Genomic DNA, 26,774 nt, shown 5'->3' on the forward strand with positions numbered 1-26,774 from the left:
TGTAGCCATAATCTAAGACTCACAGAAATAGTTTCCTTTAAGAAACACTAATCAAAATCATGTTATGTCTTGAACTTGAACTTATAAAAAGAACTTGAAGAACTGATTTTTTAACAGTATGGATTAGTTCCATTTCATACTCAGGGATTCAATGTTCATTTATCAAATATATATTATCATATCAAACATATATTATTAATTTTTGTAATTAAATCTTTAATCAAAAACACTATTTCCAATAGCTGGAATATTTTGACTACAAATGCTTCCAGCTAACTTGAGAATTTAAAGGGATCACATACAAGGGTAAAAATTCACCATTTAACTCATTACTTACTTTGTAGCTCCTCCATTGCCTTCATCATTATCAGATGATGATGATGTTGAAGAGGGAGGAAAATAGGCTGAATCCACATGGTTAGGGCTGCCACTCTGAGCTGGATTTATTGGAGAGGATCGTTCATACAATGGAGTATGTTTTCCTTCATGAGGAATGTTACTATAGTTGTTCTGCTCAGACAAATTTTTTCCACTTGTTTCCAAGGTGATAGCCGGCTCAGAGAGGCTATATGGGTATGGACCCTGACCTGGAGCACCACCTGGGCTAGACATCTGCTGGGCCTAGAACAAAATGGTCTCTTTTAAATACAGGTAATAAAAAAAAATAAATGGATACTGTCAGACTCCAGTAAGTAAAAGATTGTTTTTATCCTGTGAAAGAATTTTTAATTGATTTTTAACACTATATGATAGTCTATTCGTTTCCAAGTATTCAGTTTAAGAAGACTTTAAGAATGATTTCTGCATACATATGAATCTCAACACATACATACTCCTTAGAATAGGCAATACAAGTTACTAACAGAATTAAAAGCATACTTACAACAGGTTTTGCTTGTATAGAGGTCTGTGGAATGTTAAGCATCTGAGGGGGAACATACGGTGGCACTATCCCAGGCATTCCAAACTGATTTGGTCTGGCTGTTTCATCAGAAAGAGAAGAAAAGAATAAAACAAAAGTGAATAGAAGTACATTTTCCCACAGAACCTACTTCAGAAATGCTAACAGCCAGTACACTTACCCATTTGTCATTTGCCTACTTGTGACATCTCTCATTTCATCACTGTTAAACTTTCTTCCCATTACCACAGAACTATTTAGAAAACTATTTAACAACAAAAACTGAAAAAATCTCAATTTTATTGAAAACCTCAATAAAGTTTTACATGGAATGATGTGAGAAAAGTTTTGTTTTTCAGTAACACTACAGTAGTTATTTTGACCATTTCTCTTCCTTTAATCTTTTCTCTCTTTAATTTTTAAAAAAAATTTCACTTTATCTTCGTTCTGTTTCTTTTGATACTTAATAATAATAATTCTCAGCAAAACAATCTTCATACATTAGAATTCAAATGGAGAAGTTCTCCAAAATAAAGTTAGAATAAGTAATTTTCTTATTATGTTCTGCACGAATAGGCTAGAACACTAAGAAGCTTGCTCTTTTTTCCTTGAAAATTAATTTACAAACCAGTGCTATAGTTATCATGTAATCCTTATTATTTTCAGGCTAACTGGCAAAGCTCAGGAACCTGAGCCCAGAAGAAAATCAGATCAAGAATGGCTCAACAGAGATCAAGATAAAAAAAAGACAAAGGCAAGAATTCTGCACAGAAAACACAAAATAGTGCCAGAACAGGTAAAACAAAATCAGGAATTCCAGCTGATACAGCAACTCAACTTGAAAAGGCCAAGGAAAAGCTCAATACTAAAGAAGTCATTCCTGCTAACAGATTCCATTATGCTTCTGGCAAACTAGGACTTAGGTTCATGTACAAAATGGATGGCATTGTAAAAATAGAAATGGAATTAAAATGTAATTTTTGTTAAAGCAATAATTACATATTTCTCATATGGACTAGACAGCCATTCTGTTTATCTAATGTTACATGCTGTAATTATAATTCAAAAACATTACACATTCACAGAATGAATTAAAATAAGTCACAAAAATAAATTTGAGTTCTCTGCTTTATACCACCATTCCTGAAGCCTTATGAATCACTTCCTTCACCTGCCTCCTTATTTTACTACTTCAAGAATCTGTCATTCCATGATGTGGCTACTCCCTCCACAGACAAAGATCAAAAACTTTATATAACTTACAAGAAAGTCCTCAAGAATTTCTGTAGCAAAACAATCTATGACACTGTGGTCAGTATGGTCATGAACCACTCAGAAGTGAGTCAGGCTGACCTTCCTACAACAGACAAAAAACTTCACCACCACCAGGTCTCTACTCAAAATCTTTCTTGCTTCGCTTAGTGGAACTGAGTAATATAGCACTTGAGCCCCATGAAATACAGTCTTGGTAAATCTAGGTTACCATGAGGCAATAACAACATACTTTTGCAAATGCCAAAGCAAATGAATAAAACAAACACAAACTCTGCATAACTTGTTTAAATAATGACTTTTATGAATATGTAATGGAATACTATTGTCCTATAAAAAATGAGGAACAAGATAATTTTAGAAAAGTTTGGAAAGGTTTACACGAACTGATGCTGAGTGAAGTAAATAGAAACCAGGAGAAAACCATACTCATTAAACAGCAAAATTGTGTGATGATCAACTATGATAGACTTGGCCCTTCTCAGCAATACAATGATCCACAATAATTCCAACAGATTTAGGACTGAAACTGCCATCTGCATCCAGAGGAAGAACTATAGAGACTGAATGCAGAACAAAGGTAACTATTTTTTCTTTCTTGTAGTTTTTCCCTTTTGTTCTGATTTTTTTTCTTTCACAACATGACTATTATGGAAATATGTTTAAAATAATTATATATGTATAACCTATATCAGATTTCTTACTATCTTGGGGAGGGAAATTTGGAACTCAAAATCTTAAAAAAATGAAACTAATTTTCTATGCAACTGGGAAAAAATACTAAGTAAAAATTAGAAAAAAAACTAATGGTGCTTCTTTCGAAGAAACTTGAGAGATTATCATAAAAACTGTGAACCATTTTGATTATCACTACACTGACATTCAAATTTTCAAAATTAGAGAGAAACTTAAAAAACTTCAACCCTTAATTTAAAAAATATATTTTATTGGCTATAAAATTAAAATTCAATATATTATATTTTAACTATAATTCCAAGAGTAGGGGCTAGAGATAAGGTCCAGGACTTCAAAGAGAAAGACACCAAAATAAAAAAACAAACAAACAATAAAACAAAAAACAAAAAACAAAAACCTAAAACCACGGACTATTATATTATATAGTTGAGATACTCCTTTAAATGAAGATGAATAGATGCCATGATTTCATGATACAATTCTTTGAATCTAGTATATGAAACATAAAACAAATCTTGGCTAAAAAGCTAGAATCAGTTAGGGAGCATGGTTAAGTGAACAGAGGACAGGGAAGTAAATCCTGACTTTTCCACTTACTACCTGAAGGACCATGGGCGAATCATCTAATTCCTCTGGGCTCAATTCATCATCTATAAAATGAGAGTGATTTGAACTAGAAGACTGTAAAGATCTTTTCTAGATCTAAATCTATATGATTATGTGAATCCTAGTGAAAAGTAATATATAGCAGACAAAGAATAGTCAAGCCAGCCCAAGACATGGGTTCAATCTGGGTGGTATATATCTGGTATTAGATGATATAGCTAGTATTAGTACTTATGAATAAGACATTTAATATCCCAATGCTTCCAAACAATTCTAGGACATGTTACAGATGAGCTGCCTGTCTGATTTTGGTGAAGGAAATGTTTGCTTTGGGAATTCCACACAGTGATAAAACTATAGTTTGGGGAAGTCTGGGGTGGAGAGAGGAATCCTAGAACTCTAAAACTTAGCAACAGAAGCTATCTTAAAAAATAATCTATTTTATAAACTTCTCCCCAAAGATTTTGAAAGATGTTTAGTTCTACTATCTCTAGAAGTTTATACATTTAGTTTTGTGGGACCTATAATTATAAGGGTGGTAAATATTTGTAGTATTGTTTCCTACAAACATTTACCCCCCTTATAATTTCATTTTCAAGTTCTTACCTTCTAAATGATAAGAGAACTAGGCTCATTAATGATGATTACCATTAATTAACATTAAACTGAAGATGAACATCTTTGATACACTCTGGTTATTTAATCATTCCATATTGAATCTCCTGAAAAGCAGGTTTTTGTTAACAACAACTGAAAACAAAACATGGTCCATAGACTGGCGTAAAGTGATTACAACTGCCAAACTCAAACTGTGCTCTGTTCCTGTTCCCAAATGTAAAATTCAACTCACTAATAAATCCTATTTAGTCTAATTAATGAATTAATTTTAAAAAAAATTTTGGGGGGGAAATGGCAGAAAGGCAGAATAAACTATAACAGGCTTCTGTGCTACTGGGAGTGTTCTAAATTAGTTCTTGTTCTCATTCCAAGGCTTGGCTAAGCAGAGTCATTGTCAGTCTACTTTTCATGACAAGAGGATCTTTCTCAGAATAGATACAAGGGCTCACATGGAGATTAACACTACCAGTTTCTCATTCTACTCCTTTTTATAAATACTTACTATAGAAGTAGGCTTTTGTTGCAAAGTATGCTTAGGAAAAATTGGGAAACAGAAAGAATAGGTGAAGGGAAAAAAAACTTCATATGGAATTTTTCAGTAGACTCGGTCATTAAAAAATAAATCAGTAATTCCTCTAAAATAGAGATACTTAATATAGGATCTGTTAACTTATCTGTCTTTTATATTATGTTAGCTGTATTTAAGCTAACTTACTTCTTTTAAAATTCTACTTTATGCACTGAAAAACATTTTTCTAAAAAGAAGACTACATATTTTACCAGAATGGAACAGGATATATGACCAAAAAGGCTAAGGAAGAAACTACTCTAGGACTCTAAAGAAAAAAAGACCTATTCCCAGAGGACAATTGAACTTTTGCTTCATATCAAAAATGAGACTGTAGGAAAAAGATTATGACTGCAATTTAATTATGAGGCCTAACAAAATAACAGAAGACAAACTAAAAGCAAACAAAATTCATAATTTAGACTATGCCCTCATATACCTCATACACCTAACAGTGTTTCTACTGAGCTTGTATGCTAAAAAGATCTTAAAGGAGGGAAAGGGATCCACATGTGCAAAAAATGTTTGTAGCAGCCCTCTCTGTAGTGGCAAGAAACTGGAAACTGAGTGGATGCCCATCATTTAGTTGGAGAATGGATGAATAAGTTATGGTATATGAATGTTATAGAATATTACTGTTCCATAAGAAATGATCAGCAGAATGATTTCAGAGAGGCCTAGAGGGACAAACATGAACTGACGCTAAGTGAAATGAGCAGAATGAGGAGATCTTTATATAGGGCAACAAGAAGACTATAGATGATTAATTCTGATGGACATGGCTCTTTTCAATAATGATTGACATGATTGAGGCCAGTTCCAATGATCTTGTAATGGAGTCATCTACACCCAGAGAGAGGCCTGTGGGAACTGAGTGTGAATCACTACATAGAATTTTCACTCTTTCTGTTGTTATTTGCTTGCATTTTATTTTATTAAAGCTTTTTATTTACAAAACATATGCATGAGTAATTTTACAACACTGACCCTTGTAAAACCTTGTGTTCCAAATTTTCCCCTCCTTCCCCCAACTTCCTTCCCTACATGTCAAGAAGTCTAATACATGTTAAATATGTTACAATATGTTAAATTCAATGTATGTATACATATTTATACAGTTATCTTGCTGCACAAGAAAAATCAGATCAAGAAGGAAAAAAAACTTGAGAAAAAAAACAAAATGCAAGTGAACAACAGAGTCAAAATTTCATTGTATTTTCTTTCTCATTTTCCCTTTTTTGATTTGATTTTTCTTGTCCAACAAAATAATTGTATAAATATGTATGCATATACTGGATTTAACATTTTTTTTTTTTTTTACCATGTTTAGCATATATTGAATTACTTGCCATATAGGGGAGGGGGTGGAAGAGGGAAAAACTGGAACACAAGGTTTGCAAGAGTTAATGTTGAAAAACTATCCAGATGCACGTTTTGAAAATAAAAAGTTTTAATAAAAAAAAAAAGAAGAAGAAAGAGGAAGGAAGGAAGGAGGGAGGGAAAGAGGAAAAGAGGGAAGAAGAGAAGGAAGGAAGAAGGGAAGAGAAGAAGGAAGGAAGGGAGGGAGGAAAGGAAGGAAGGAGGGAAAAGAAGAGGGAGGGAGGGAAAGAAGGAAGGAAGGAAGGAAGGGAGGGAGAGAAGGAAGGAGGGAAGGAAGGGAAGGAAGAAAGGAAGGGAGGGAATGAAGGAGGGAAGGAAAGAAGGGAGAGAGAGAAGGAGGAAAGAAATACTATCAAGATGTAGAGAAAGAAGGAGAATTTAATTTGTGTTTCACCTTGAAGGCTAACAAGTAAAATCAAAGGGCAATGCTCACCTAGTAATTATTTTTTCATTTCAAGTTTGATAATGCAAATACCAAAGACATTGGGTTTTGGGTCATTCTGACACCAGAACATAATTTACTAATCTAACACCATAAATCACTAACTCTGGTAATTATCTACATAAATAAATAGATAAACCAATATAATTTTCTACATTAAATTTTAAGAAAAGGACAAAATTTCCAAATATTTTTGATGTTTTAAAATTGCATATTTAACAGACATTAAAGCTTCACAAGTGCTAAAAACAAAGATTATGAAACAAATTTAGGAAAACCCTTTTTATTTTAAATTCTTGGTGTAATTTGAAAATAACAAGAAAAGTTCCTTTTGGTCCCTATTTATCTTAAGGGTACTGCCTTAAATAATTCCAGTGGGGACTAACAATTTTTGCTCTTTTTTCATTGGAGATATGTTTGGGCACCATAATTTATCTAACTTTATATATACCTGGTGGCTAGCTCTTTATATACATAAAGCACACAATACAGCTGAATAAATATTTGACTAACATAAATGTCTTATCTCAATGACTAGGAGTCCAGAGATGTTCATTCCAAGCCGTACAATTATATAGGTACCAATATTTTCAATTCCTGTGGTTTAACTCCCCTTAAATAAATCACCCCTGAAATAAATATTCTTACCCTAGAGAAAAATGTTAGCATGCTGAAAATTCTTTGGCAATAACTTCACCATCAGGTTCCTTTGGAAGCATGCAAGACTGAATGAAAAGATTCAAGGATTTAGAGTAATTTTTATCTGTCTTCACTGCCTCCCATCTTTCAGTTAAAAAAAAAAGTCCAATATGTACTTACTATATCCCAAGAGAACAGGTGTAATGAACCTTTTTTCTGCCAAGGATGATTGGGTACATAACATCATTCACAGGCCAAACAAAATTATGTACTTAAAAACTCAAGCAGTGGGAGGTTGCTGCACTTAGCTTTCAGTTCTTCAATGCCTACACTGCCTTGGAAGGGCCAGACCAAATGATTACATGGGCCTTCTATAGCCCACAGTCCAGATGTTCCCCACTAAGCATCGCTTTTAGTACCAAGCTGTTAGATAAAAGTCAAGTGGATGCTGGGATTCAGGAAGATCTGAGTTCAAATCAGGCCTGAGATACTTACTAATTATTTGTACCTGGGCAAGTTATTAATTATTATTTGCTTCAGTTTCCTCATCTGTAAAAATGGGGATAATAATAGCATCTACCATTCAGGGCCATTGTGAGGATCTAATGAGAAAATACATTGCCTGACATATAGTAAGTAAAATATAAATATTAACTTTCTTCCTCATCATTACTTTATAAGTATGAAATCTAAGAAGTAGTATGGCATATTGGAAGAAGTTGGAGGGTTACTCCTTGTGTGATCTTGTACAAGACATTTCCCCTGCTCAGCCCTCAGCTTCCTTGACTATGAAATGATGGGGTTGAATCAAAACAGCCTATAAGGTACCATCCCAAGAAGAGAGCTATGATCCTATGATTACTTATTAAAGAGCTCCCTTGAGAACTGGGGTTTAGAGCATATGGTCTGTAAGACCCTTGGGTCTTTTCAATGTGGCCCACAAAGTCAAAACCATTTTTGTAATAGCTAAAAGGTGTAACTTGCCTTTTAAAATACTCCTGGTCTTTTCCCACTACTTATTTGTGTAAGGTCAAGATTTTCTCCCAATACTTCAGCCAAAACAATCAGATCACAACAAATTAAATGCAGAAACAGATGATGATTCATCTGTCTTCTATTAAGTTGGACATTAAAAAGATTTAGAAAAATATGTAAAATGGTGCCACACCTTGATAAATTATGTTTTAGAAACTATTTTCATAAAAAATATGACATTTATGTTAGCATGTAATAGTATGTTTTAAGATGAATTAACAAACTTTAAAAAATTATTTGTCTTAACCTCAAATATGGTAAATATAAATAAATATAATAACCTATATTGACTAAATCTCTTTGGGGTCTTCAATAATGGTTAAGAATATAAAGAGGTCCTGAAACCAAAAAGTTTGAGAAAGTAGAAAGATTATTAGAATAGTGAGCAAAAAGGTTATTAGGACTGTCACTAATAAAATGCCATGACTTCTAGCAAATCACAACTGCTTTTATCTCAGTTACCTTACATATAAAATGAAGGGATTGGAGTAGAGGATTTCTAAATTTTCTTGTAGTTCTAGTAAAACTGATTTTTCAAAACCTGGTCAAATACTAAATTATTTACAAATATAATACTTAAATACACTATCACTGCCTGAGCTCTGTATATCACGGAACCCATTTGGTGAATCCATTAGTAATATGAATACATCCTTAATTCACCTTTTATGTAAAGTTCATATTTTTCCAACATAGAACACACCTGTACTCACTTGGCACTCTCTTCCCCCCTTGGCACTATTTCTCTCCAGGAAGGTTAGTTTAGCAGTTTTGCATCCTTGGCTTCATTAAAATTTACTTCTCTACAGGGATAAAGGAAGGGATTTCTGAAAATTCTCACCAAAAAGTAAGGAAAAAAATTCTACCAAAATTCCCTCCTCCCTCTTTCCCAACAATCATCTTTCATGAATAGCAGAAGGAATGAAAAATACATTATCACAAAGTTCCAGAGGTAAGAAGTCTCAAATTCCTTTTAAGATCAGCAAAGAAAACTAATGTTCTAGACTTTGATGCACTAAATATATTTTTTTACTGTATATTAACTTTAAATATAAAATAACTGCAATCAAAACCTTTTCTTCAAGTTTTTATAGAAAGAAAATAATCTCTCAAAGTAAATTTTAAAGTCAGTTAGATGTAGCATGTAATTAAAACAACCTCAACAGTTGATTTTCAAAAAATCTTGATGACGAGATAAAAATGCAAAGAGAAAACATTACATAAACTGTACTGTGAATTATTTTTCCTAATATTAGAAGAATACACTTTAACAAGTCTACACTAAAACAAATGATATACTTAAATTTCTGTTTATGAAACTATTTTAGAAAATATTCAAACTGAAAAATTACTATGGATTTTATTACTCATTATATTTAAAACAAGTCACATGAATTGGTTTAGCATCTAGACCTCTAAAAATCAATATAGTTAGTAAAAAAAATTAATTTATTCTTTTAAAAATCAAATAAAAGATTTACAGCAATATAATGGGTGTATTGCCTCTTATCCTGAAACACTGCTTCCAAATTCTCTAAGAATTTAACTTTAAAAATCCAGTCCGATAATTATTCATTCAGTGCCAGGTGTTAAAGGATACAAAGATAAAATTAATTAAGTCTCCACCACAAGAAATTTACAATCTTCTGAAGAGAATCAGTATTTAGTCAAAAAGTACTACAGGAAGAGCTAACAGCTAAGGAAGTAATCAGGAAAGGTCTTCCACTGTGAATGGAATGAGAGAACCCAAGTGGTAGAGGGAAAAAAGGAAATCTATTTCAGACAGAGAGGCAAGAAATGGAATGTTATGAATGCCAAAGAAGTACCTAGTCTGGCTGAAATGTTGAGTACTGTCAAAAGAAGAAAACAAGATAAAACTGGAAATAGAGTTTGGAGACAGACCATAAAAATAAAGGAATTTGTATCTGATGCTAAAAGCAATGAGGAAGGAATGCCTTTGAATTCATAGTTTCATGAAGACTGTTTCACAGTTTGATGTTAAAGTAGCTAAAATATCCATACCCCTTGACTTTATAGCGATCCCATTTTGAGGTGTATAACTCAAGAGATCACCTGCAAAAAAAAAAAAAAGACTATATACACCATAATATTTATAACAACACTTTTTGGGGTAGCAAAGAACTGGAAACAATGTAGATGCTCACTTACCGGGGAATGGATAAACTTTTAAATCAGCATGTAATGGAATATTTATTACTGAGCGGTGAGAAACAAAAAAATATGATGAATATCAAGAACCATGGAAAAACTTCCACATAATGTTGCAAAGTGAAATAATAGCTTCTGGGGGAAGATGAGTTCAGTTTTTGACATGTTGAGTTTAAGATGTATACAGCATCTCGGTTTCAAGATGTCCAATATGCATTTGGAGATGTTAGGTTAGAGGTTAAGTGACTATTATGTGCTTGCTATGTGCCAGGTATTATGTTGAGGAAACAAAGAAGACAATTCCAGTCCTCAAGGAGTTTGCATTCTAATATGAAAAAATATATAGAGGGGAAAAGTGGCCCAAAAATGTTTTGAAGGACAATGGGATATCAGATTACTTACTGTTGTGGGGAGGGAGAGATAAAGTCAGAAGGTAGAAAAATTTACAACACAAAGTTTTTTAGAAATGAATGTTGAAAAATATCTTTACATATATATGAAAAAATAAAATATTTAAGAAAGTTAGTGGATATAGTGATTAGAGGTATCTACAAATTTCTTTCTATTATACTGTAGTACTAGCTACTCAAATTTGTTGAAAATGGGATTCCATCATCTGTGGATATGTAAAGTAATGAAGACTTTGAAATGGATGAGTATGTAATGCTTATTTACATAGCATATGAAACAAAATATCTATGAAATTTCTATAAAACAAAAATTGAATCTTTTTAAGTGGCAACATTTTCTAATGAAAAATTAGTTATTAGTAAACTTATTCTCCTTTTGTTCACATCGAAACTACCCAGGGATTAGCAATAGTAGGGTAACATTTCCTTATTATCGACTCACTTCTTAACCCCTTGCAAGCTGGCTTCTGTTTCTACCATTCAACTAAAACTATTCTCTAGAAGACCATATATTATTCTCACAGTCTTTCTCTTTTCTCCCTGATTTTATCTTCCATGTCACTCAAACATTTGACATCAGAGACAATCCTGTGCTTCCAGATATCATCAATGCTCTTAGCTTCATGATATTGTCTTCTTATGGGTCTTACTCCTACTTCTCTGACCTCTTCTTTCCCTTTTCTGAAGGCTAAACTTCACAAAGCTCCTTAAACAGGGATTCTTCCTAAGATTCTGTCTAGAATATTAAGTTGAATTAAACATGATCAAATTTAATAAAGGCAAATTTTAAATTCTTAGTTGCCATTATTCTGTCATTCCAGTCACGTCCAACCCTTAATGACCCCATTTGAAATTTTCTTGGCAAAGATAGTGGAGTGGCTTGCCATTTCCTTCTCCAGTAAATCTATTTTATCAAGCAGTTAGGAAGTGTCATCTGGATTTGAATTCAGGTCTTCTTGACTCTAGGCCCAGTGCTCTAACCACTGAGCCACCAGTTGCCTTCAATGGGGTCATTATCAGTCATTCTGAACTATGCCTTGTCATTGACTCAAGATGAACCTAGAGAAGATAGTGAAGCTAATGACTTTGCACAGTTCTGCCTCACCCTCCTCATGTCACTATGTGGTCCTTCTTTAAGAACAAAGAACAAACAACAAGTTGCCTGCATATGTAACTTCTTACACAGGGTTAAATTTCACTAAGTACAAAATGGGGAAAGTGGAATGGGTTGGACAATAACTCGTCTGAAAATGCCAGGACTTTAGTAGAATGCAAGTTTAATAGAGATCAACAGTGTGATTATGGCAGCAAAAAAAGCAACTATAATTGGAGACTACATGAAGAGATTAAAAATTGAGGAAATAAAAGGATCCATTTCTGCCCAGTTCAGATCACATCTGGACTACAGTGTATATTTCTAAAAGAAGTCACCCTGGTGGGCAGCTAGGTGGGACAGTGGTTAGAGCACCAGCCCTGAAGTCAGGAGGATCTAAGTTCAAATCTGGTCTCAGACATTTAACACTTCCTAGCTGTGTGATCCTGAGCAAATCAATTAAGCCCAATTGCCTAAGCTAAAAAATAAATAAATGAATGAACAAATAAAGCAAGCAAGCAAGCAAACAAGCGATCACCCTGGCTTTGTAATTACTACTTCCTTTAAAAGAAATCCATATTTTATTGTTGTTTTTTGAATTTACATCACAATAATTTTCCATCCACCTCCTAGCACAGGGAATTTTCCTTCTTGACAAAGAACTATGACAATATGGCTGTTAATAAGATCTGTCTCATTGTCATTAGCTTGCCATTACAGCCATGACTTGGCTTTGAACTTTCTTGATTCTAATTTTACCGGACTACATCATTTTTTTGTATTCATTTTTTATTACTTGTCCTCCTGCATCTATCTAATAGACTTTCAAAAAACAAAACAAAACAAAACCTAAGTTGGTTAATGAGTTCGTTTCTCCAAAATAACCGTCTCTTTTCCTCCTTATTAGCACTGTTTCAATTCGGAATTTCATTCTTGGGAGCTTCTTTCTATGACCATTCTTAATGGAGATCTTATTCCATATCTCTATCCTTTTTCTAAACAGTTTATAATCTATTCTCCTCAAATATATAGGGTGTCTATCAGACTGTTTCTTATTTTTCTCTATCCTGCAATCTAGGATGGAATAGTCACTTCTCCCCAGGTTACCATGATCATTACATCATCAACCAATTCTGTCTACAGTACGCATTTTTTTTCCTGTTATGTTCAAAGAACAGAACTAGAACCAATGAGTAGATGGATGCCACAAAGTGATAAATTACAGTTCACTAGAAGGTCTTCTGAAAATGGAATGTTGCCTTATAAAATGGGGATATTGAAGAGAGAATAAACTGAATATATCCAGAAATAGTTGAGATAGCTTCTAAAGCCCTTTTTTTCTGGATTCTATTTAGGAGTTTACACATGATAGGTTTGACTTTCTCATTAACTTAAAAGGTAAGCTCACTGCTGAGAGCTAATAGATTGATAGAAGGGGAGTAGGATATAATTTAGGTGCTGTAGAAATGATTCTTGCTATAGTCAATACAGAAAATAAACTAGGAAATCAAATAGATGAATTTGAAAATTTCCTTGTTTTTTGCCTTAACTGGTTTTTTTCGTTGGTTGAGGCAATTGGGGTGACTTGCCAAGGGTCACACAGCTAGGAGTGTTAAGTGTCTGAGACCATATTTGAACTCAGGTCCTCCTGACTTCAGGACTGGTGCTCTATTCACTGCACCACTTAGCTGCCCCTGTCTTAACATTTTTAAGCAATGTACTGCTTATCACTACACTAAATGGAAGTAAAAGAAATAATAGTGATAATAATACCACCCACCCATTTATATTAACACCTCAATGTTGCTCTTAAAAAATACTTAGGGGAAAAGTTCACATTTTTAAGTGGATTTGTAAAACTACATGAATTTGACTTATCTATACTACACTTCTTATATATTACTCTAGATTACAACATTAAGAGGTTGAAAGATAATTGCAATAAAAGCTGAATGTGAGCTCTTGTTTAGTAAGCACATAGCACACATGAGAATATATGAAATACTATGTTCTAGATCAGAGGTTAACAGGAGTAACAGAAAATGGCTAAGAGTATGGTAGCTGACTTCATATCACGTTGAAAAAATTAATCTAATCATGCTTAATTTTTCAAGATAATTATCCATTCATAAATCTACTGAAAATCTTCTTAAATTTGGTTATATTCTGCATCTCTTAATCAATCTCATATGTTTGCTATCTACAATTTATAAAATCTTGTAATAAGTCAGTCAACAAGCATTCAGGAAGACTACTTTGTGCTCTATTGTGCTAAGGCTGAAGACATAAAGTAAGACCAAAAAAAAAAAAAAAAAAACCAGACCCTTTTCTCAAGAAAGTCCCAGTGCAATGAAGGAGACAACATGCAAAATAACTGTGTTCAAACAAAACATAGACAGGATAAAATGGGAGTGATTTCACGTACTAAAATTAAGATTTGGGCAAAGTTTCTTGCAGAACACTTCACTTCCATAACTCTTGTTCAAGGTTCTATGAGTGTCCAACTTTATAAAATAATTTTTTTTTTGTAATTACATCACCTAAACTTTCTTTGTGTACTCTGATACAACAATTTTTATTAGGGAAAAGGAAAAAAAACCCAGCAAAACTAACTGATACATCAAAACTTATGTTTTAATAGTACTTCTTGGGAGCCAGGTTCAGGCTCTGTAATTTGGAAACACTGTTTCAATTGGCTAATGTTGTCTGTTCTTTCCATTGACACTGTTGCCCCGTACTTCTAATTATCTATGTTAAGTTGCATAAATGCATATTTATCAGAGTCCTAAAAATAAACTTTTGCAACACTTTCTTAGCTATAAATACTTAGTTGATAAAACAAGAAAGTTAATCTTTCTAATCAATTCACATATGGAAGTTTGTATTTCCTTTACTGAAATTCAATTCTCATATCTTTCTTTTATTAAGGTCAGAATTGCACATGGTGTTCTATTTTATATAACAAAACCATGCTTCCCGTCTTGTTTCTAATACCTATTATTTCTGGCACACAGTGGCAGAAAAGAATTATTTCTTACAAATTACAAATTAACAATAGCACTAAGGAACTTTTCCAGATTTATAATGGATAATGTGCAAAGTTCAATTTTTTGCAATTTATCACTGTACCCTTGCTTAAGATGAAGAGCACCTGTTCCATATTTTGTTGACTTAGTGTTCAGAGTCACTCTTGTCTTTAATACTATAAACTTGCCATTTCTTTTGGCATACAACTTGCAAACATATAACTATTTAACTGAACTCTTCCTTTCTTCTTATTACTTAGAAAAATGTTAGTATATGATCCAGGCCAAAGACATTACACTGAAGAATAAATGCTACTTAAATACTGTCCCATTTAGAGTAGATTTTTCTCCCTGTCCTTTGCTTCTTATCTTTAAGTCAATTTTCTACCCTTTGACACAAGATTTACTCAAAATCCATGGTAACTTGGTTTGAATTCTAGAATAATGCAAGAATAATAGCATAGATAAAAGAATATAAAATAACAGGAGGTAATCTAAAGAAAGATACTGATTTATCTTTTTCTGAACTACTTTAGTCTTAATAACCTGCATTGTTACTTGGACCTCTTATATTTTATCACTTATTGTTTACTATTGTCAACTACCTTATAGTTTAGTAAAAGATTTTAAGGTAAAGGACAGTGCCTAATATCTTATTCTGCTAAGCACAAAAGAACAGTTACTTAACTGAAATATTATAAGACATTAAAAATCTACATCTAAAATTAAGTATACAAGTAACTTCTGAGTGATTTTTCTTAAGAAAACCAGAATTTACCAATCCTGAACATAGAACATTACCAAGATCTTTCTGTGGTAGCTTTTCTCCTTCCTCTTTCTAAGCTTTCTTCCTTCAGAAGTATTCTCAATTCTATACTGCTCCAAGTATTTAGATGCTAAACTATCGGCCCTAACTACCTTCAAAGCAGGATTCCAGTTTCTCTTTTAATAAAGATCTAGCTTTGGGAAAGAACAAGGGGGCAGTTAGCACAAATGGATCTGTATATCTCAGCACTACCACTAATGACCCTGGGAAAGTTGTCTTCTCTATTAGGCCTCAGTTTCCTCTTCTATGTTCCTTCAATCACTCTGCAACTTCAAAGAGATACAATTCTCAAAGTAGTTACCCAAGGAGATAATTTTCCATTGTTTTCTAGGAAGAACATCATTCACAACATCACGCTTCTATCTCTAACACTGCGGCTCACTAAAAGTCTTTGTTACCCACAGCTTCCTTCCTTCTGGCCAACGAGAAAGGGCAGAATCTGGGAAAGGGAGGCAAGAACATGTGGAATTCGGCACCACAGCACCTTCTAACCCCCTAATATCCAGGAATTCACATTTACTGGTAGCACCGGTGACAGATAGAGGCAGTGCCAAGAACCCTACATACTACTCAACTAAGGAAATCCTTTCAGTTCCATATCATTTTTAGTCCACTAAAAAACAAACAAAAAAAACACCTTACAAGGAAGGAGAGAAGGCAGATCTCTTTATTCACATATCCTATAGTTCACCAACACCAATATCCCAAAAGTTATCAGGAATTCAGCTATATACATGCTCACATTCATTGCCTTCCTTCCCTTTTAAAGAATACCCATCCTCAATCTGCCCTGGGAATTATGCCAAATTCTGGAATGAATTCCAGCATTTTAAGTTCATAAAATCATGAAATTTAAATGAAGATTAATGAAAGAAAAGAGGGAGTGGAACATATGACAAAATATTTTTAAAGGATTGAAATATGCTATCAATAATTTTCATTTGGAACTCTGTTTACTTACCTAAGTAATGTTGTGGATGAAATGGCATAGGCTTACTAGTCGCTGAATAATATCCAACTGCTCTCTTAAATCGAGTAACTTTGTCATCTGTTCTAGACTGAAATAGAAATAAAAAACAAAATCTTCTTAAAACCACTATGCCTCTAATCAATTACATTAAAAAAAAAAAAAACCCTCTTGGACTTCTAACTTTTTTTTAAATGTTAGCTTAGAAGTTTAAAAATATTCTAAGTTTCTTAAGAAAAAGCAAAAGATATTTAGGAAAAACACTATCTAGCACTATTTTTAAGTAATATGATTAAACTAATATAAGACTGAAAAAAGATGTGTTGTATTAGCAGTTCTATTATCAACTTGTACAACCACTTAAATCTTTGAGGTATTTCCTTCTTATCTTCCTATTTGATACATGAGACAATAGAAGTAACATCAATGGGAATATTTGCTCAAATATTTGGAATTTGGGTAAAAGTGGAGTGGAATCTCTTAATAAAATTCAATATTTTGGTCCCAACTTACTTCAGTTCTTACTGAATTTGGTAGGGAAGGGGGGGGCAGGAAGAGAGGGTGTGGAAATATAAATGCCAAATTTACATAAGCCTAACTAACTGGACAGACATACAACAGTAGCCCCCTTCAACTGGTTCCAGAGCTTTCCTATGTGGATTACATGATAAGGTTCTAGAAAATGATTTTCTCATATGCTTAGTGTGTGCTGGAAAAGACAGTAGATTTATAGAGCATGGGTTAAAACCATGATTCTGCCATTTACTACTTATTTGTCTTTATCAATATACACCTATCTCTACTTTCCTCCTTCTCCTTCTCCCTGTCTCTTCCTTTCCTTCCCCTCATCCCCCTCACAGACATACAGACACAGACACACATAGACACACACAATATGGCAGGACTATTCAAGAACTGAACCAAATAGCTTATTCCAGTTAGACAATCAAAAAAGCTAGCAGATGCCTAAATTAAACCACATTCAAGCTATTTTACCTGTGAATGCTGAAAAACATCTTTAGCTATGGCATCCAAATCAGTGGTATCCTGAATATTACGAACGTAGTCAGCAACAGCTTTGATCACTACATCACAAGGTGGTAAAACTAGCTGGTGAGCCCGTACCTAGGAAAATAAACAGGTATGTAAACAAATGGGTCAAAGAATACTTAACTGTGATCTAAATTAATAACTAAGGGTCTGATGACTTATTAATAATATGAGTTATATTTTAAGATCCCTATCAGCACCACCACCCACAATTGTGATTCTACCTAAAAGCTCTTAGCACTGAGGTTATTTCAAACCCTACATTACTGCTAAATAAAGCTTATAATGGTTCATCTTATCTCAGACATATATCCAATACTATTGGATATACCACTAAACTTAAGAGGTCTTTTGATTTTGGTATTGGTGAAATCCCATTATCATGAATTTCATATCCAAATGTTGTTCTTGACATTCTCAGAAATTACATTTCTAGTCTACAAGTACTAGAGTAAACAACAACAAACAAACAAACAAACAACAAAAAAAAAAAACCACCTAGTGCCTTGCTTCTTTTTAGTTGAAAATGTCCTAAAATCAATACAAATAAAAATGAAAGGAATTACACAAACACCTTTATATTCTTGTTCATAACTTTCTTCCTATTATTTATAGCTAGATCAAAAAGCACTAATATCAATCCCTTGAGGGCATCCCAGCAGGGGAGAAAAGGCAACCAGTTAGGTGTACTTTCTAGTACCAAATCTGAAACTAACTAGGAATGTGACCTGGACAAGTCAATTAATCTTTCTGGCCTTAGTTTCTTTATTGATAAAAGCAAAACCCTTTCAGGGCTCAGATATTATATGCCTACTCATGATTAGAATTTTTCTGAAATATTGTATGCGCACACATACACATACACATACACACACACACACTTTTGCTCTAACTTTCCATTACTGCCGAGGATTACAAAAAGTCATTTAAAAAAAATGCATATAATGGTGATTATATTTGTATTTATTTGTCCCCTGTCCCCCAGAAGATACAGATGCTAGTAAACATAAGAATTTTCTGAAATTAATTTTTTAAAAAAGCAAATTAAAACTAATCAAAGTCAAACCATACATGTGTTTATTTCTTTATGTCTTTTCTTCTATAAAATTAGTTTTCTGAAAATAAAAGAAGTGTTCTTCCCCTGGAACTTATATTCCCCTCATTTAAAAAACTTGTTTGCTTCCAATGCATAAAATTGGATAGCCTATAATCATAGTTGTATGCCACCAATTCTTTAAAATGCCTACAACTGCTAACCATAACACTATTGTTTAAATATTTAAGATTACATGTACATTATGGTTAATCTATCGAACAAATGATTTCAATTTTCCAAAAAACTCATGAAATTGTAAGGAATAGCCTGTTTATTTCTGCATTTTACCTACCCCTCTCATCTATAAAAGATCCATAATCAGTTTTTAAAATAAAAATTTCTGGAGTCTAATAATCCTATGTAGCCTGCTTTGGTACCTTCCTTCCAATTTTTTTTAACACATGTCTGTCAATTCTTCCCCACAGAAATGAGAATTTCTAATTTAAGTGAATTTAAATTCACTTCATTTCTGTGGATGGTAAAACATGACCATCAAGTCACCATCATTTCTTCAAAATCTTAAGATTGGGAATAATTTATTCCTCACCTACATCTTCTCCAAGTTGAATTATCCAAGTAGTTTTGCTTTTGCTCAGAGAGAGCAATAAGGATTGCAGATCAAATAGAACAAATAAAATGACTCATAGAGCTCATTTTTTTTTAAATTGAAAGGTCTTAAAACTTTAAGCTGTAACTATACAGATAGTTATCTGTATAATTTGCTACATTAAGAACAATACATTCAGATATTTGTGCAATAAGAGGGAAAGATCTAAATACTTTCAATTATCTATTTCTTTACCCAAGATATTTCTTTCTGAAATTTTTCTGTCTTCTCCATTTTTTCAAATATTTCATTCTTTTTAACCAATTAGAATTAAATTAGAAACTCCTGCACTACTAAAGAAAAAGTATTTCAAGAGACTTTAGAACCTCAATATATTTTATAAAAATAATTCAAGGGAAACAGTTATTATCTTTAAACTTTATGAGGTATGCTTGTAAAAATTTAGCACATAAATGTGAATCCCAAATATATAAAATCACATAACATTAGAATATTCATGGCTTTTAATTCAGCAAACATGTATTAAGTCCTACTATGTAAACAAAAACCTAAGCGATCCTCAAAAAAAAACTTATACATCTTCCAGGTTTAAAATGTTTGTCAGTCATTCAATTTGAAAAACTACAGGCTAAATTCAAATGGTATCAGATTTCAAGAAACTAAGAATGTTAATATTAAAAAAAAAAACAAAATTATGGCTCACAGGGCTAACCAGCCTCCAAAACTCATTTGTGAGAGTGATCTTTATGCCTTTTGGTGTGATCTTTTACTGAATAAGTTATTACTGTACCCACAAATCAGCCAACTTCTGAGTTTATCAAATTCATTCTCTATCACCAAAACACATGCTTTGGAACTTCATGACAGGATATCTACTTCCAGAAAACACAATTGCAGCTGGAAAAATAAAAAGTTAACCAATCTATAGCAAATCAAAATTGGAATTTTAAACAAATAAAGAAAAAGACATTTTATCAAAATGACCTACTTTCAAGAAAGTGCCCTCCCAACACAAGCACACGTATGTGTACATACACATACACTCACACACACACACTCACACACACACACTCTCTCTCTCTCTCTCTCTCTCTCTCCCCTTCCCTAAATCTTCCCTTTTCTCAGCTCTTGACTTGTAGAGGAAGAACAAATGAACTGCTGAAGAGGGGTCTCAGCGCTTGATATAGAAAGTGAGAAGGCTTGGAACTGATCTGGAAGTTGACTGACTTCCTTGGCAAAGCTGACAAGGATGTGTAAAACACAGGAGTGAACAAAGTTGAGTAGTAACATTACTACTATTTGTTGTATAGTGAAACATAACAAAAGAAAATGAAAAGGTTTTCTTTCTCAGCTACCACAAAACTTAAGATACTAGATAAGACAATGTTCTAAAAACATCAAAAATAAGATATAAAATATATTTTCTACTTATAAGATATCATAGAATTTAGAGTTTGAGATTAGGAAAATCCCTTCAATTTACAGATCAACAAACTGAGGGTTCAGAGAAGAATTAGGTGACTGGATCAGGTAAGGAGTGTCAATTAGTTAAGTGTTCCAGCTAGGTCTCTTGATTCCAATATTATTTCCAGTCTATCCCATAGAAAATACAATTGATATTAGATATCACTTTTTTTTTTTTTAGATTAATCCAAGATGTCACTATAGGACATCGACCAAAATTTTTTAAAATGCTTATAAATTATGAACTTCTAGCAGGAACGATCTGTTTTATTTTCTTTTTGTCTCTCCAGCATTTAATACAGTATCTAGACATAGCAGGTGCTCAACAAATGTTTGTTGATTTGACTTTTCTCCTTATAATACTACTATTCATTCTATAGGGAAATTATTTAATTTAATAATATTGATTTATGATTATATATGATCAATAATAATCTTCGTAAAACCTAGTTAGATTTCCAAAAATTAGCTAAGCTATAGCAATATAAAATTAGAATATTTTTCACTTTTCAAAGAATAGTATATTGCTCATATTACAAAATGCTATCCTTTAGCAAAAAACAAAGTTAGTGTACGTACTTTAAAAAAAACATATACACTTGGTCATCCTGCCATCTAGGGGAGGGGGTGGGGGGAAGTAGGGGAAAAACTGGAACAAAAAGTTTGGCAATTGTCAATGCTGTAAAATTACCCATGCGTATAACTTGTAAATACAAAGCTATTAAAATTTAAAATATATATATATATATATAGTTCCTTTGGATATATTTTTTAAAAATTTTGTTCTAAAATATCAATTCCTTATAATAATCATGTTTAGAAGGCAATTTAAACAGTCTCATCTTCATCTAAATCAAATTCTAAGCAGTTGCAGGATTCTAGCAAGGCTTTTCAAAGATCTAAATAAATCAACTAACTTTGTTGTCATACATATATACATATACATATATATATATATATTCAAGCAAGCATATAGACTTGCTTGAAAGAACTCCAAGTTTTTCCAAAGGTATTATCTATCTGTGCTCCAGGTAGATAACAGGTCCTTGAGTAGCAGGTGACTGATCTCATCTTTTCCCCTTCCTATGAATGTTTTTACATCATTCCTCTTATCTGACCTCATTTTTAATTTATGTTTAAAGTTTTCACAAAGTTATCCTATATATTGGGTACTGATATATTTAACGAACAATTTATAACTTTAAATGTTTTACAGGTATTCATTAACATAAACATTTTGGCAAGCAATAAAATAGTACAAATGGCTATGCAGCAACAACATCTTAAAATCTTAAAAACACTCTCTTTAGTTTCCACTACCAGGTGTTTTCTTAATGACATGTTTTTTCAAAAGTCTCCTAATTGGTTGAGGTGAGTTGACATTTTGCTTTATCCACTAAAGAGAAAAAAATTAAGATTCCAATTTTCCAAGCATTTCCTACACTGAATTCCATCTTGTGTGATGCTAGTGTGAAGGTCACCTAGCCTCTCCAAAGCTATGCCATGTTGTAAGCTCTGGAAGAATGTACCAAATTGGACATGTCTCGTGATGGACTGTATGCCAATTGTTCATGACCAGCCTACTTAAGTTCCAAAAGGAACCTGTGAAGACATGAATTTTGAGAAGATAGCAAGATTATCTAGTAAGTTATAGATGGATCATGAGCTTCATTTATGAAGAGAGTACCACTCTTAACAAAATTATACTTCCTTGAATGATTTCAATGCACATGCAATATTTGTACAACCAGTCTATCAATAAAATTCAACATTTCCATTATTAAACAATCACTTAGGATCAAAATATACTATGACCAATGCTATATTTCAAAATGAAATTCTAGGAAAGATTAAATTTATGAATGTTTATTATAAATCTCAAATGTTACAACAATATCATTAATGGCATTTCTATTTTTTATTACTACTTCATACTGAATGAAATATTTTCAATATTAAATCCATTATTTCTAATATACACAAAAAAATTTCAGTAAAACCACAGGATCATCATGATAAAGTATAATCCAGAATGAAAGTGCTTTCATCTTTTGGGCAGTTCATAAGTATTTTAATAAAAACAGATTCAAAACCTAATTCAAATATTACAATTTTATGTATAACAACTATAACTTTATAATGAAGGATACTTTAAAATGACCTTTTCTGCTTCTTTCATTTTGAGAAGTTATGAGTTATGACTAGAAACAAAAGATATCAAGGATTCATATTACTATTAATGAGAATTCAAGTAATAGTATTTAAAACTAGCTATCTCTGAATATAGGTCTGCAGAAAGGTCACTAAATTTTACTAGCAATTAAAAATGAAATCATTATAATAATGACATAACTCATGTAATTGATAGATGGGTTTTAGCCTAAAATTTTCCCAAGCTAATTTTTCCATATGCTAAGCTGTGTAGAAATGGTCCAGTCATGTATACCATACAATTTGGTGTATAGAGTATTGTGCTTGAGAGGTCCAGAGACCTCTTGTGGAGGCTAGTCTCTGGATATAGCCAAATTTTCCCTTTGCCTTTCCATAGGAGATAATAGTGTTGTACCATAAAGTTTTGGAGGATCTAAATATAGAAGAAAGGACTGCATAAAAAATAATTTCAATGCAATGCCAATTATGACAGTTTTATAGATATACTTCAAAGTGCTAATAACAAAAAGGTAAGGGAATAGGATTTGGGGAGTGTTTTTTTCTTTTAAAGGATTCTTTTTAATAACAAACTGTCTTGAAACAATCAAAAATTTTTAGAAAATTTTGTAAGAATAAAGTATCTATTCTATGCAAGGCACTACACAAGATACTAGGGATACAAAGACAAAAAACAAAACAAAACAGTCCCTGCCTTCAAAGAGCTAGATATACAAAGATTTAAATTAGAATAATTTCAAAAATATATTCAAGAATTTAGCCCTGGAATTCAAATGACTTTTACCAGTATTCCCCATTTTCGTCAATTGCTACACAATATCTTTCACAGCATATCTAGTGATACCTGGAATTACTAAGAAAAAAAATCCTATGTTGCTGTTTTGATAATAATATACTAGATATAAGCTAAGTAACAGAGAACCTGTGAAGTTCTACACCTCTAAATTAATCACACCAGATACTTCCAAATCTATCTTTAGTCATCAACTCTGCCCATAATCAAAATGTTTCCATGTGACAAAAACAGGAATTGTTCCACAATAATTAATGTCTCTTTTTCCTAAATTAAAGATATACTAACCAATCAAATCACTCAACTAGCAAAAACCACTATGACTTTCCCACACCCACAAAAAATGACATTACCTTATGTTGCTGAATCTTCGTATTCAAAGAAGCACTAAAACAGCATTTGGAACATTCCATTACAGCAGTAACTGCAAAGGAGGGTTAAAATAATTTGTCCTTGCCTTGTCTCAAAAACATTTTTAACAGTCAAACTAATTATCTGTCAGGGTTTTCTTCGCTTATTATGGATTTCAAAGAATTAAAAGCCTATTTTCTTTCTTTCTTTCTTTTTTTTTAAAGAGCTTTTCTTTTGAGCAAATCCTTTTAATGGTTTTCTCAGCTTCACCCTCCAAAGATGTTAGAAAAGGCAAAGTTGAAGAAACTGCAATGAACTTAAGCAACATCAGGGAAAATTGCATCTCATCTCAAGCTGTTAATTTGAATGTAGAGTACATACTTACAAGTTAGTTTTACTTGCATATGCAACAACTTTAGTGATAAATCACTTGGTAGCCTTATTTTTTTAAGCAACATTCTTTATATATAGTTACACTTTAAAAGTACCACGAAAGGCTATTCAGTCCAGTCTTTTGCTAATTGGGTGGGGAATGCAATGTAGAAATAGGGATCTACTTTTACACACAAAAGATCCATTCAAACTTGAATTACATTTAACTCCCCATCTTCAACATTCTTTCCCCACTTCCTTATTTTCCAACAATAGTGGAACCTCAAGACTGTATTCAAGTCTTCTATATCATATTTCAATTGCAGCATCCAAAACTGGACAGTGGGTTTAGACTGTGTTAACCAACTCTAAAGGCATTTCAACAACGAATTACCTTTTTAATATGTCTTTATTTTTCTAATGAATACTATATTACTATTTCAGTTTTATCTTTGTTGTCCACTATAACTTTTATTGTGTTAATTCAGCATTGTCAGTGTTTGACTGTCTTATATTTTCAAAGTTACTTTAAATCCCTAATCAGAATATCTAAATTATCTGAACTGAACTTCATAATATCAATGTTCTGCTCAGTTTCATTTGACATTTTTGCCAACATTGTTCATTTTTCCCTGGCCATTTGAATCTGAATGTAACTATAAGTAATGCCAGTCACTCAAACAAATTTGACACTATTAACAAATAACCACATGCATTATTATTTTTGTTAATTATTTGGATGATCAAATAAGTATCCTGAATACCAAAGAATAAAACATTATGTTCTTATTATCAATTATCCACATTCATTGTGAATTCTATAACATCATTTCCACATTTGCCTACTGCTTAATTTACATGCTAAAGTAAAGCAAACTGGCTCAATGCCATTGATTCAACAAGCATTTATTAAGTACCAATGATGTGCAAGACAATACATCCCCAAAAGGAAAAACACGTTCCAAAATAATAAGTAAATTTTAGATGATTTATACATTTAGTTCCATCCATTAACATGAATGTTTAAGTTTTACCACATTTGCCAAGTCACCTCTGAGATTCATAGGATCATTCATCCAGTACAATAATCATGTATTTTACATTGTTGGTGGAACTGTGAATACATCCAACCATTCTGGAGAGCAATTTGGAACTATGCTCAAAAAGTTAACAAACTGTGCATACCCTTTGATCCAGCAGTGTTACTACTGGGCTTATATCCCAAAGAGATCATAAAGAAGGGAAAGGGACCTGTATGTGCACAAATGTTTGTGGCAGCCCTTTTTGTAGTGGCTAGAAACTGGAAACTGAGTGGATGCCCATCAGTTGAATATTGGCTGAATAAATTGTGGTATATGAATATTATGGAATATTACTGTTCTGTTAGAAATGACCAACAGGATGATTTCAGAAAGGCCTGGAGAGACTTACATGAACTGATGCTGAGTGAAACGAGCAGGGCCAAGAGATCATTATATACTTCAACAACAATACTAGATGATGACCAGTTCTGATGGACCTGGCCATCCTCAGCAATGAGATCAACCAAATCATTTCCAGTGGAGCAGTAATGAACTGAACCAGCTACGCCCAGTGGAAAGAACTCTGGGAGATGACTAAAAACCATTACATTGAATTCCCAAGTCCTATATTTTTGCCCACCTGCATTTTTGATTTCCTTCACAAGCTAATTGTACAATATTTCAGAGTCTGATTCTATTTGTACAGCAAAATGACGGTTTGGTCATGTATACTTATTGTGCATCTAATTTATATTTTAATATATTTAACATCTAGTGGTCATCCTGCCATCTGGGGGACGGGGTGGGGGGTAAGAAGGGAAAAGTTGGAACAAGAGGTTTGGCAATTGTCAATGCTGTAAAGTTACATATAACTTTACATATAACCTGTAAATAAAAGGCTATTAAATTAAAAAAAATAATAATAATCATGTATTTTTCTATGTGCTGAGCATTCTGCTATGTGCAAAGGATAGAAAAAGACTAAAATACAATAATCCCTGTCCTTTAAGTAGTTTATATTCTAGTAGGGATGGTGAGCATAAAACATGCACATAGATAAATTAGAAACTACATAAAGAAAATAATAGTAGTTTTATTGGGGGAATTAGGAAAAGTCTCAATTATATAAGATTTAGAGCTGGAAGAGATCATGGAGGTGATTTAGTCCAAACCTTTCATTTTAGAGATGAGAAAATAACAGTCAAGTAACTTGTCTAAGGACAGAAAGCTAGTTAAGTGTC

General features: G+C 32.7%; 1 protein-coding gene across 8 annotated transcripts in view; it reads right to left on the reverse strand.

Annotated features, from left to right (window-relative positions):
* Positions 1-26,774, reverse strand: part of FAM120A (family with sequence similarity 120A) — a 151,709-nt gene that overhangs the window by 71,544 nt on the left and 53,391 nt on the right. For 5 of the 8 annotated variants that reach the window (XM_031956856.1, XM_031956883.1, XM_031956829.1 and 2 more), the window contains 5 exons: positions 17,645-17,773; positions 16,643-16,739; positions 10,180-10,230; positions 884-981; positions 338-621 (listed from right to left, as the gene is read on the reverse strand). In XM_031956856.1, coding sequence (XP_031812716.1) covers positions 338-621; positions 884-981; positions 10,180-10,230; positions 16,643-16,739; positions 17,645-17,773 — 659 coding nt within the window. Of the gene's footprint in view, positions 1-333; positions 622-883; positions 982-10,179; positions 10,231-16,642; positions 16,740-17,644; positions 17,774-26,774 lie in introns of those variants that run through there. The other 3 variants (XM_031956838.1, XM_031956863.1, XM_031956878.1) reach the window with 2 other exon arrangements.

The sequence above is a fragment of the Sarcophilus harrisii genome, chromosome 1 (genome assembly GCF_902635505.1).
Source record: "Sarcophilus harrisii chromosome 1, mSarHar1.11, whole genome shotgun sequence".
Lineage (NCBI taxonomy): Eukaryota > Metazoa > Chordata > Mammalia > Dasyuromorphia > Dasyuridae > Sarcophilus > Sarcophilus harrisii.